Consider the following 13,845-nt stretch of genomic DNA (forward strand, 5'->3'; position numbering starts at 1 on the left):
TATTGTATTTGTTCACTAATGATGTAAATATACCAACATAAAATACAAACGGGGCAAAGTACAGATCTGTGTTAGATTAAGTGATGGAAAAATGTGTGTGTTCAGTGAGCTGAACTCGTTCCTTCAGATCCTTCAAAGTCATAAAGTCTGTTATAAATCACTATCCTGTAGGCCTTATCATATGTGCGCTCAATCACTTATTGAGGCTGATGTGATTCACAAACGCATAAAGCAGACAGGCCTATCCAAACAAATCAAATCCAACAAAAAGCAGCAGCATGAGCTGCAAATATTTTCTGATACAACTTAAAGCAGACAAGAGAAGCTCAGAGAAACTAGTTTATTGCCAAAAATCTGACATAACATAGTCTAATATATTTCTGATTTTGTTTTTGAACATGCTTTAATACATTTGACCTTTTGAGACAGTAAATATGTATGTGTTGGAAGTTTTAATGAAATAGGAAAAACTGGTCTGCATATATTCTGAGTCTACTGAACACAGCATTCAGCGAGTATATTTACATCCTTCCTAAGGAAACATAAAGTTGCCATATTGTGAGTGAATTTCACAGCTTAGCAAATGATTCCCCAAACAAGAACTGAATTAGGTCCTTCAGATAAGCTCAGGAATGAGGCCAATAGGGGACTAAACCACGAGTTGTTAGTCTGAAGAAGAATGGGTGGGCAACTGGCCAGAACCATAAGTTAAAACACATTAACTTCAAACAGACACATTAAGAACAAATGATCAGCCGCTTGCTTTTGGGCCAGTAATGAAATTGGATTGCTGGGCCCAGTAAGCACAAGGGCCTATCATCCCTCTGCAGAAAACATAAGTGGTAATTGGAAAACATTTGGCTAAATGGGCTATTCTAACATAGAAAATTAAATTATGCACAAATAAATGGGGTGATATTTGATGAAAGGTTTAATTAAAGTAAGGCATTATTCAGGTTTCTGAAAGATTAGCTATTCATCTGAGCTAAACCCCAACAAATGAGGAAAAAAATAGATTTGATTTAAATTCTTTTTTTATTATTATTTTGGACTTGCATCGCAGCTCCTTCTCACCTTATGGTTGCATTTTTATCTGTCATTTTCTTTTAGCAACCTCCAGCTGATCTATGACACTTTAGCTATAACCACTATGACGTTACAGCAGAAGATAAAACGCACTTTTATTGCCTATAGTTATGAGTGTCCAATTAGAGTTGCTCTTAATCACCCACAGCAGCCTCGGGGCCTGGCTAGTGCCGAGTTAATCAGGGTTAATTTGCTAGAAACACAAGGGGAGGAATTAATCAAACGGGATCTTCTTTTATGCACAGGTCATTAGAAACACATGGGCGACCCAATGGGTATGCAACTTTACTGGGTCAGAGTTGGCTTCCCATGAAGATGAACAGAGGCTTTCTCAGTGCTGGTCCCAGCGCATTAGTTCCATACCAGTGCTCAGCAACGTTGGCGCTAAGCTTACCCTATGCAGGCCTCTTCACAGACGAGTGCACCTGCTTAGCGAATGCTAAGTTAAGGTGATCACATTCTGTTTCCCACAGATGGGTGCGCAGCTATGCTACAGCTGCGGATAAAATATGTATTTGCACCCTCAATGAAGAGTCTAAGAAACTTGGGCAGCACCAACGCTTAGTTTCCACACTAATTGAAATAGAGTGAAGTGCGTCTACAGTTTGAAACACATATATGGCTGAAAAAGACATGAAGAGTACCTGATAAATATTTTAAGTAGTGTGTCTTAAAGAGTTATGGGATCTGATGCTTATCTGACTGTTTTAGATGTGGCCCAGTTATGTCATCTTCAGTGGAAACATATTGATGAAGATTGTTTGGACTTTCAAGGCATTTACACAATATAACAACCTGCTGTCAACAAGCCCTCTCATGACCTGGTAATGCTTTGTAATAGAGCTATTCAGCATAATCATTGTCAGAGGACAATGATGATGAACACTCTTCAAAAGCCCGGGATTTGATTTAAATATTTGAGTATATGAATATTTCTGTATTTCTTTGTGGCTTTCCTTCCTTCGTGTCCTCGCTTTTCTTCCAAAGGACTTTTCTATGATCCTCATTTGAAATCAAAAAGCAACTAAGCTCTGGATCTTATGTAAAACCACATTAAGACCCTTTTTGTATGAGGTGCTCAGTCACAAAGTAACTCTGCTGTAAAGCATATTCAGCTTTTATTATATATTTATCAACTTGTTTCAGTCTAGGAATTGCCTCTGATTTGCCATTCGATACAAATCAAGTTAAAAGTGTTTTTTATTATGTCAGCTATATTTTGCAGAACAGCAAATTAAGTACTGATTTGTCATGTTTTCAGTTGGATAAACTAATTGCATCATCCATCCATCCATTTTCTGAACACCCTTGTCCCTCAGTGGGGTCAGGAAGGGTGCTGGTGCCTATCTCCAGCTAACGTTCCGGGCGAGAGGCGGGGTACATCCTGGACAGGTCGCCAGTCTGTCGCAGGGCACTAATTGCATCAATTGTATGTAAAAAAAAAACTGTCTGCATACATTTGAACTATTTTTTTCTACAATTGCTTGTGTTTCATCCATCTATAACTTAAACAGGCATTGAACAGAGCTATTTCACTGCCTGTAGAGGCATCAGAGATGTAAAAAGAAAGCTATGTAAAGATTGGGTAGTACATCCTTTTATTCATTATGTTACCACTGGTGCTGGTTCTACATTAAATCAAATCATATTCACACTTATTAAAACTCTGCTCGTGATATGCTAATCTAAACAACAAAATCCGTTGCCTAAGATGTTTCTACCACAGAAGATCTCTGTATTTAAGCAAATCATATCTTTACATTCATGTATATAAATCTAAAAAGGATTTTGCTTCAGTAATGTGCGATAATCTTGACAAAAACATTACCAGTGTAGCACGAGAATCATCAAGACTCTTGATCATTAAGAGAAATCATGAGATAAGCAGAGTTGCTTTTCATATTTTGTGGTGAAGTTCCAACTTTGACTTTACTTTTATCTGCGATTTAAGCTACATCAATCAATCATACACAAGAGACACAATTTATCCAAGAAAATGACCTGATTCTTTTCCGTGCCCCTAGCGGATTCCCAGATCAGAAACCTCTAATCTGAGAGGCCCTCATACTTAAGCCCATGCCTCTGAATCCTCACTTTACCCCATCCATCAGCGTCAAGAGACGACCATAGACCTTACATAACTCTAGATGCTTATCCGGGTCTAATCTCATCCGAACTACGCATTAAACATGCTTCCCTGCATGAACATATAAAAAAGATAAGTATAAATGGGTTCACACAGGCACAGATCACTAAACACAAAGCCCCATGATAACACTGGATGAGCTCCAGAGATCCACAGTTTAGGTGTGAGAATCTGTCAACAGGACAATCCTTCACGGATTTTTGCAAAGAACTGTATGAGGCCGAGCTATATCAGATTCCAGTCAACCTGAAGTTGATGCAAAAGCCGGCAAAATGCCATAATCTGACAGGTCAATCAGTCACCAAGTGAGCAGGTTCCATGTTTCAAGTCACGCCTCATAGGTCACATATAAAAAGGTCATTTTATTTGAGCAACACAGAAAAAGAAAAAAAAAAAAATCTTCTGTATTTTTTTTCCCTCTAAATTCAATACAGAGCCTTTACAGAACAGTAATGATGTGATGCAAGCTGAAAGTAAACAGTTTCACAATCCTTCCTCAAGCTGAATCCTAAACCACTCTTGTCTACATTCAAAACGTTAAGAATGTTTCAGGGCAAACAGTGTGCTTCCTGAAGCGCGGGGATGCAATCTGGCCATGTGTCATCCTTTGGAAATCGTTTCTTTTTGTTGTTTGCGCCGTACATACAAAGGGGCTTGTATTTCACCTGGAATTACTGTTACATCCAAGCTGCACGTGCAGAAGGGCTAGCTGATTCCAGGGCAAACAAGGGTCAGTGAAGAACCACCATCTTATTGCAATCGCCCCTGTTCCCCTCGTTCCCATCCAACAGAACGAAGTGAGATAGAGATGCTGTTTCTTGCGCCGGGTATTTCACGGCATACATGGAGCAGTGGCCTAGTTTGCTACCGGATCAGGGCATTACTCTTAATCCCCCAGATATATGACATAAGCACGCACGCGCAGATAGTCATGCTGAGAAACAAAATAAAAGGTGGTGGGAGAGAAGGTAGCAGATTCAGAAGGAGAATTTGAGAGAGAGAGAGAGAGAGAGAGAGAGAGAAAAAACAAGCTGGGCACTGAGTTTTGCTTTCTTTTGTTATTATATTATTGTAGCATGAACATAAAGTGAAGTCATGCAATTTTTCCAACCATTCACATTGGATACTGGTTCACCTGACTGTACCTTAAATCCCTCAGTCAGTATTGTGTAATAGATCTGTTCCAAGCATGTGCTGTCATTTCTTAAACTACAGCTTCTGTTGTTGCATGAACTGTAATTAGAGATACATCAAATAATGGGCCAGAAACTGGAATTGACCAATTTCCCCCTAAATGAGTGACAATTCAAGTACAAAACAAAATCTTTTTTTATCCATCCTGTTTGTTAAATGTATTAAAATTCCAGCTGCTGTCACACTATTTCCTGTCTTGCTATATCTGTTGGCATATTGAACAAACTGTTATAAATATGTATTGTGTTCAAGGGTATGAAATTTGCAGCATTCTCTTGTGTCAGGGCAATGTATGTTCCTTTTATATTTTATTTTATTTAATCTCATCATTATTGAGGATAAATTAAATATCAGGGTAAAAAATGTAAATGCTCTGAGTGCTCCTAAGCAGTCTTTTTATTTTGGCCAAAGTTGTCAAAAATGAGGACCAGTTGTTAGTGTCACCTTCAGTTTCAAGCATTCGGCAAGGCGAATGGAGTGGATCTTAATTAGCAGAAACTGCATGTAGAGATTAAGTAACATATTTTTTTATGTTATTGCTGTGCTATTTAAAATGCACCTGCACCTATTTTATTGCACTGAGCAGTATGTAAGGTGTATGCAAGGTGTGCCATCTACAAATGAAATATCATTTCAAATGATCTATGTGTGCCTCCAAATGGTTATACATCCATCCATTATTTAAACATGCTTAATTAACAGGATGATCTGAGTTTCACTCTCAGTTTCAAGCATCCAGCATGCAGATGTGAGTAAATTTCTGTCAATTCCGATTACATGGCACAGCCTGAAGTTAAGCAATGTTGTTAATGGATCATTTTCAACATACCAGTATTTAAGTTGTTATAGTGTTGGTTTTGTCATGTGTGGTAATTAATTCAACATTTTTTAATATGTTCAGCAACATACGTCTGCTTCGCTGGTAATGAAATTGTTTACATTACAGTGTCAAATGACTCATCAGGGGGAGCCAGAGAATTAGTTACCTATGACATGATGTCAGCCAATGCAATTAAAACATAAGGCAGACCATGTACTGTGATGCATTTGTTTTGGTTTTAGCAAAAAACACACTGAATTTATCCCCATTTAACAAGGGCTAATGTGGTAATTTATTTATGTACATTTTTATATTCATGATTAATCAGTTTTCTGTTGGATTTTAAGCTGCAAACAAATTTTCTGTGTTGTCTACTTTCATCTTAAAAAAAGATAAATTTTAAAGATAATTTGGCTTCCCGATTTAAGCAGAATCTCAAAGAAAACCGTGAATCGACATCGACCAGAAAAAGCCTCAAGTGGGGCATCTCTATCAATATTTCTTTTTATTTTGTTCATTTCATTAAGCTTTACAATAAACATAAAGATAAGGACAACTGAAAGCAATTTCTGAATGTGTTTACCATTTCAAAACATGGTGTCTTATGATGAGAAACTAAGATATCAGTTTCCAGACAGCCTCCGTTTCAATTCTTGACATTCAAATCTCCGATTATCCTCTGTTGATATTTAAAGGGATGCAGAACGCTCTATATGTGGAGATAAAAGGGTAAAAAAGAGAACAGATTCTCAAGCTCCGCATTTTCTTCTATCTCAGCAGAGTACAATGTTAGGAAGAGAGAATGCGGAAAGTTAGCAAGAAAAGACTAACAGAGAAGTGGAGGGTGGGAAAGAAGACAATGTATACTTAGAAAAAGAACAGACTATGAATCCCTTACACCCTTTTCTGGACTTGTGGTACTCTTCTAAATCTCACAGCCTGAGAGCATCGTTGTTTTGATGGATGGCCAAGCCTTTACCGTCTGACCCTGGAACTTCCACGTAGGACAAGAGGGGAGGAGGTTGAAAGCAAAACAAGATAGGCTTGAAAGTGTGCTTTGACTCGGGCTCTGTGAGGCTTCAAAACATTCCAGCACAGAAATTACTGCCTGAAGCCTATACTTGTGTGTCAGTTTGGGTGCTTTTACAGGGTGGTGATGATATGTTATCAGAATCGCACAACTGCAAAGCTTGGAGCTGCACTGCACTCTCTTTTGGGCAAACAGATCATCCTGTACATGTTCAATCAGCTGATTTTACCATTACTCTTTCTGTTTCATGTTCTAGCCAATCTTTTTGCCTTTCGAGACCCCTCTATTTCTTTTTATCTGTCCACCTCAATCTCCTCACATGTCCAAGAGTTTTATCTCCAGACACAAAACATCCTGATTTTTGTGGTTAACCAACCATCCGACAGAATCTTAGGGACTCCTACACTTACAGACTTATTTTAAATACCAACCAGCACATATCTATTGAGTATCCAACAATGCTAAATACACAGGATACATACACAGTCTAGAAAATATGAAGTAAAACATATTTTGAGGTACTTTATTCTTCTTCTTTCTGTCTGTACATCCTAATAGTGCTCTGCTGTGTGCAGTTGTTCAATTAGCCCTCCCTTTACACACAATCCTGCTTTCACTGGATCTTGTTAAATTGGCATCCTTGTAGAATGATGTATATTGTGTCGCTCTTCTCTTTATAGAGAACAGCTGTAAAATAATAAGCTGATATCAGCTGATTAGGCGGGTTATCTGCCAGTCATAACTTACCCAATCCAGTTTTAAAACAGGGCTCCAAACTGTCGTCAATAATGGTAAATTAGTACCAATCATCTCAGTTCTCAGTCAGCAGCTCTCATTCCTGTCCCGTCTAAAGTAACTGTGTTGCTTTTAGCTTGTACAGTACATTTCAATTTCATATAAACTTAAATACACTTCTTGCTTTAGTGAGCAGTGATTTGGGTTAGTACACGTCAGCGTATCACAGCTTAGCTGAACTATCAAGTGGATTTTACAGCTTTGTGGGTCCTTGATTGCATAGATCTCCACATTAGTTGCAAAATATTCTCCTCCTTCACTTTATTGTTGACTATTTTGATGCACCGGTGACTGCTTAACTGCTTTCAAATAGATTTTTTTTTGTTGTTGCTTGCAATAAAACCAAATTCCCCAAACGGTTTTGAAAACAGACCACTTGAGAATTTACTCAAAATGAATAAAATCCACCAGTCATTTCAAATCAATTACTTGCAATCATACACAAAACCAGGGTAAGACTCCTGACCAACATCCTGATGCGCACAAAAACTTTCTTGAGAAAGGCTTTGGACGAGGACCAAATGGCAGGGATGAGACGCAAACATGGCATTAACCGAATCACACAAGCAGTAGGGAAATTATCTGATTTGCCATATGTGACCTGTCGGCCTGTGCCAAGCACTACTAAGAAGAACAAAAACAGCTGGCCTCAAATCAGAACTGCAGCCTAACACACACTCAGACTGGCACAGAAACCCAACATGTGCACTATCTTCAGTAGAGAACTGTATGAATTTGGCATATTCCAGTATTTGTGGTATACACATACACACATATTGGATTTTGTAACTTGTCAGATTGCAGAAGATCTGTGTGTCTGCATGCTTTGGAGTGAGAAAGTGAGCAAATGACTTTGTAACAGGACTCACAGTCAGCATCAGCGAGGAAGAGGAAGCTGAGGAGAAGCAGGCCTGGACTGACAGGGAGCATCGCGGGATAGTTCGACACATGCATGCTGTATTCACCGTGAGCTCAGAGCCTCACTGAACAACAGGATGATAGAAACAAGCCTTCACAACCTGAGGAGACAAGACAGGGAAAATACCATTAGAGAAAGTCCAAATTAGTCACAAATGTGTTTAGATATGCACACATATTATATATATATACATATACATACATAGTTTATAACCACACCCACACACGGCCCAACACAGACTTAGAGACTTGGGGTGCTTTAGTTCCCTCTAGGCTTCACACTCCTCGTCTGCAGCCGCCTCCCCTCTACTCATATGCTCATCACCGGAGGTGTGTTTTGTGTGCCTGTGTGTGTTTGTGTGGTAATTAAAAAAAAAGTAACTGATGAATTTCAACTTATGGCAAACATTTAGCAGTAAAACACCACATCTCCTCTGAAGCTGAGTTTTTATGCTCCCAAGTGAGCAATGGCCTCATTTTTATTTTATTTAATTTAATTTTTTTCTTTGTATCCCTGCGTGTTACACAATCCCAGAGAGCAGGCTGTACTTCCATGTCAGATTTTTCCCAAAGGTGCATCAGAACAGCGAGATTTCAGATTGATTAAAAGGAGCGGATGGCTCTAAGGTGGAGGGGTGGAAGGACAGACCAAGAGATTGACGGATGATGGGGAGATTAAAGTGGGAGGAGACTGGCTGATGTTATCTGCTGGCTATGTTGCACAGAGTGTTGGATCAACATGCAGCTCAGTGTTTTTATCCTTTCATCCTTAGCTCACTTCCTGCCTTGAAGTGACTCTTTTATGATACATTTTCTTCCTCAATTCTTTTTATACCTTAAATTTATTTTTTATAAAACATTCTACAGTTCCTGCCACAATATACTTCTCTATCACAGCAATTAGGAAGTTTTTATCTTTGTAAATTCACCTTGTTTTCTGTCACTGGAAGATATAAGATTTTGGCTTTAGTGGAGATGTAGTGCTGTGAAAAATAGTTGGCTCTTGCCAATTTCTTCAGATTTGATTTTTTCCTCACGATATAATGTTTTAGACCATCACACTAATTTTAATAGACAAATATAACCTGAATTGATATAAAATGCAGTTTTAAAATGCAGTTTTTATTGTTGTTGTGTTAACCAACATTCTGACAACCCCTTAACCTCTCAACAGTTGTATTTATTTCATCTTTATGGAGGAATTTTGACCCAATATTCTTTTCGGAATAGTCTTGATCCAGTAAAATTGGAATATTTTCAGAATGAACAAACTGTCTATGGTCATGCTACTCAATCTCCAACAGACTAAATTCAAAAATTTGACAAGGCCACTCTAAAAGCTCCATAATAAGTTTTTTTTTTTTTAGAAGTTAATTTGTTGATGTGCTTTGGATCAATACCGTGCTGAATATTTTTATACCAGATGTAACAGGAGGCACAACTTCCAAAAAATTAAAGCTTCGTCTTGCCAGTCCACCTTCCCAAAAGTCTTGGTTACCAGAATTTAAAAAAAAAAAAAAAAAAGTTCTGCTCATTCTTTCTGGTCAGCAGTGATTTTCCTTTAAATGCCAATTGATGCCATTTTGCCCATTCTCTTTCTCTTTCTTACTGTTGAGTCTTGAACATTATATGCAAACGAGGCGAAGGATGCAGACAGTGCTTAGAGGTTGTTCTAAAGAAAAATCAGTGGGTTCATTTGTGACGTCCTGGATGCTCTGATGTAATGCATTTCTCAATTTTGTCAGTGACTTTGGGTTTCTTTGCCTGTTCTTTTTCTTTAGATTGTAGCCTGATACATTGTCCTTGACACCTTCATATCCCTTAGGTTTGTCAGTCATCAGGTAAAGCTAGTTAAACTGAACACAGTTTAAAACAAAAACCTAGACAGTTAGTTAATGATTTAACAAGATGGGTAAAAATACTTTTCACACACCACACAAGTCATCATTTGAATATCGGAGTTTGTATTCACTCAGATCACTCTTTGATGTTAAAGTTGATCTAAAACATTTATCTGTGACGACACTGATCATGTAAATTTGTGTCTGAAGTGTCTTAAACCGCATCACACAAAGAGAGCTGACAGAATGCTGCTGCTGCCCAGAAACTAAAGACATATTCTAGCATGTAGTAGAGGTATTGTATATGCATTTATTAAACTAAATTGTTTCACATTTGCATCTTGTGCATGTGGCTGGGTCATGCAGTGCGCATGTGATAGGGCATGTGTATGTGTTTGCATGATCTCCAGAACTGAACAGATTCATCAGCAGCAGCAACAGTCTTAATCCTCTCTGCTCCTGAACAAGCCATCTGATTAAAAAAAAGAGGAAGGGGCCGGGGCCCCAGAGCTCTTAGCCCGCCTGTAATGAAGGCAGCAAACAAATCAACCCACACTGGATTTTCCACTTGGTTTAGTCCAAAACAATTGCTTTTGGATAACTTAGATCTCTCCCTGTACAAATTAAGTTCCCTGATTTACACTGCAACAGCAGAGAGGGGAACTCAGACTTTAATGCATGAAATGGAAATATTTTTTAGAGCTACGAAAACTTAAATTGTAACCAAAAGTGACTTATTTTAAAGTTGATTTTCATAATCATAATATCAGTGATGCACCAATCACATCAGTCGACCAGGCATTAAAATCGCTCATTTCCCCTCACAAGGTCTGACCCAAAATGGGCATAAAATATCTTATTTTGTCATTACATTCAGTATATGCATCAAAACGGAAATCTGACACCAATCTAGCCTTTAGCTGCATCAACAAACAGCATGTCTTTTGATATTCTTCTTTTTGAGAATAATTTTAAAAATTCTGAAGTAAGAGACATTTATTCAAAACTTGGATTCAAAACTTCTACTTCAAAAACTGCATAATGTTTATTTTACACATTCTGCTTAATTGTTTACATAAAGCAATGTTTCCTTTAGTGAGTTTGAATGTGATATAGTCTAAAGATGGAAAACTGGCAACTGGAATCATTCAGTAAAAGCCTGCTTGGTGGATCTCCACAGAATATTGCATTGTAACAAATATTCAAATTTAACAAAAAGCTTTTACAATCAAGTGAAGTGAGTAGAGTTCTTCAGAAATTTGGTCAAATGTTCTGCACCACAAAGGTGCAGAACTACTTTAATGATGGTAACATATGACATTGTGTGCATAAAAACCATAAAATCAGAAGATTCGGTGGCTAAGTTTAGGTAAGGAGAGGTTAGTACTGTTTAACTTTCAACCACAGTGCAAAATACATAATTTTAAGAACCCCCTGTGGAAGTCTGATTGCTGTTATATAAACATAGATCAAACAGGCTACATATTCAGGGTGTGACCTTTTTTATCAGACAACAATTTTATGCTACTGTGAGTGCCAAAGCAAATCTGAACATATGTTTTGCACTAGACCAGAAAAACATCCAGCTAAAGTCAGACTTGAAGCAGACGCACCTGGCAGCATGAATATAAAACGGTGCACAGTTTTGAATGAACAGGCAAAACTCTCAACCAAAGCTGAAAAATATCCTTCAAAACAAGGTGAAGAGGGTTGTTAAGAAAAGGAATTCTGGGTTACCCTCCAAAACTTCTTTCCCTTCTAACCCGATTACAGATGAGCAGAAGACAATAAAATAATTAACTTTTTTTTTCTTTTTTTTTTAATTATGCCTTTTTGCCCATTTTCACATTTCGCCCTTATTAAGTGATGCACTTACTTACAGTGCTTTATCAGGGCAACATTGACCTAAACCCCTTTCAAATTCCTAATGGCGTAATAGGAAACTGATACCACTTTGGTGTGTGCATAAACGTGTGTGAGTTTGTGTGTCCAATAATCAGTCCAGCTGATTCGGTGTCACTGGAAAAGCCTGCATTATTTAGTATCTCACTACACAGCATGTCACGTTAATTAAACGGCTAAGATAACTCGAGGGCCGTGTTGAGGGGATGGCGGTGACGGAGGCTTGATAAAAAAGGAACAAAGGGGGACCAGAAGAAGGCAAAAAAAGCGAGAACAAAAAAAAAAAGCACAAAAAGACGACAGTCAAAGCTGGGCACGCACACTCAGACACAAACCCACACAGAGAATCTGCCGCCAGGTAGTCACCAGATTGTAGTCTGGGTGTCTGTTGTTGCAGGTATTACTGAGAGAGTGAACAGAAAGCCCTTTTTCTGGTGCGGGAGCTTCTGCTGCTGCTGTGGATCACGGTTGGTACTAAGCCATTCACTTGTATTAGGTCCTATCACTCAATTATACTCCGTCTGTCTGCCCAGGCCTGCTGATATCTGTTACACTTATCTCTTAGATAGCTCCTGACAGAACAACGGCTGTCTCAGAGGCTGAGGCTAACGTTTCTGCGCAGCACGGAAAAGTGAGAAGGTTAGGAAAATCTATTTTGGCCGTTTTATTTTACCGACAATGAAAGTTATGTTCTGACACAAATTACCCACGCATTAACTTGGATTTTAGAACACGGGAGGTATGAACTCATTTCCTTATGTAAAACTTCGGACTAAATGAGAAGTCAATCTACTGAGAGACGGGGCAGCAAAGTTAACAGATGAGGAGGCAAAAGTGAGGAAAGGCAATTTAGAAGGGGAGCCTGTGATCCAAAAATGGAATGGAAATAAAAAGACAGCGTGGGTGGATGATGAGAGAGAAGAGGGCAGACTACAAAGCGACGGCATAGTACAGCTGGAAGGGATGTTGAGAAAGATAGAGAGAAAGACAAAAGACAGATCCTAAAAAGCATAGCTCAAGGCTAACCGTGTGCTGCGGAAAAGAACAGTGGGAAACCTAATTTGATTCCATATTCCAAAAGCTGAGCCACCAAATGCAATTAGACATGCTAATTAACTTATTCTGTTTGCCCTGTTGAAACGGTGGCAGGCTGGCAGATGCGTCACCAAAGAAGCCAATTTGTGATTGTTGCATCATATAAGCTGGACAAAGAACAAGAAAAGCTAAGTGGGACAAACAAGTCTTCATTACAGATTAGCGTTAAATCCAAGTCAGGTTTTCATTTTACATTGCGTGCCACATTTCTTCACTACGCTGAAATGTCCTTACATCTTTTCCAAGTCCCAATCAAAAACTTCCGTGTATGTTTTTTGGGACAGTAATGAGACACAAAGTAGTGCATCAATGTAAAGCGGAATGTGGTGGAAAGAGATACGGATTTCAACGTTTTTTTGTTGTTTTTTTTACAAATGAAAGTTACAGAATTGTGACCTGCTTTTGTATTCAGGTTCCATATACTCCAAAATAAACAAAGTCCACCTGTGTATAGCTGAACTTTAATATATATAGAACTGTTCTGTGAAGGCTTCAAAGGGTTTTTAAAAAAATAAAAAAAAATTTGGGAAAAGTTTTTATTTGCAAAAAAACAACAAAAAAAAAACAACAAAACAATAAAAACATGCTTGTTTAAGTAAGCAAAAGCTGCCTGATAACTCTGGAGCAGCTGCAAAAACACAGGTCACTTGTAGAAATTGTTCAATAGGCCATTAAGAACAAACGGCCAGAAAAAGGTTATGACTGACTGTAAGAAAGTCATGAGATGTAAATTGCAAGCTTTGGTAAAACATGTTGTGGCAGAATCATTCTGTGGGTTTGCTTTTCTTCAGCAACACAACACGTGAAGCTGTAATTGTAATTTAGACTGTTGAGCTTGTTTCACTTACGTGATTCAGTTGTGGGATGAAAGTCATGTTGTGAATAATGTGAATATCTTGTATCTAAATTCTTTGGTAACCACATGTGCTTATACGTAGATATATGAATACTTTCTAAATACATCCGACAAAGAGCTCAAGCCCTCTATATAGCCCTTCTTTGTGATCTTTTTGCGTAT

At 38.3% G+C, this 13,845-nt stretch overlaps 1 protein-coding gene across 24 annotated transcripts in view; it reads right to left on the reverse strand.

Annotated features, from left to right (window-relative positions):
* Positions 1–13,845, reverse strand: part of ptprdb (protein tyrosine phosphatase receptor type Db) — a 221,713-nt gene that overhangs the window by 71,119 nt on the left and 136,749 nt on the right. For all 24 annotated transcript variants that reach the window (XM_007551700.2, XM_007551701.2, XM_016671248.1 and 21 more), the window contains one exon: positions 7,941–8,090. In XM_007551700.2, the coding sequence (XP_007551762.1) occupies positions 7,941–8,025 (85 nt within the window). In that variant the 5' untranslated portion in view covers positions 8,026–8,090. The remainder of the gene's footprint in view (positions 1–7,940; positions 8,091–13,845) is intronic.

Source organism: Poecilia formosa, unplaced genomic scaffold, assembly GCF_000485575.1.
Source record: "Poecilia formosa unplaced genomic scaffold, Poecilia_formosa-5.1.2 Scaffold43, whole genome shotgun sequence".
NCBI classification, from domain to species: domain Eukaryota; kingdom Metazoa; phylum Chordata; class Actinopteri; order Cyprinodontiformes; family Poeciliidae; genus Poecilia; species Poecilia formosa.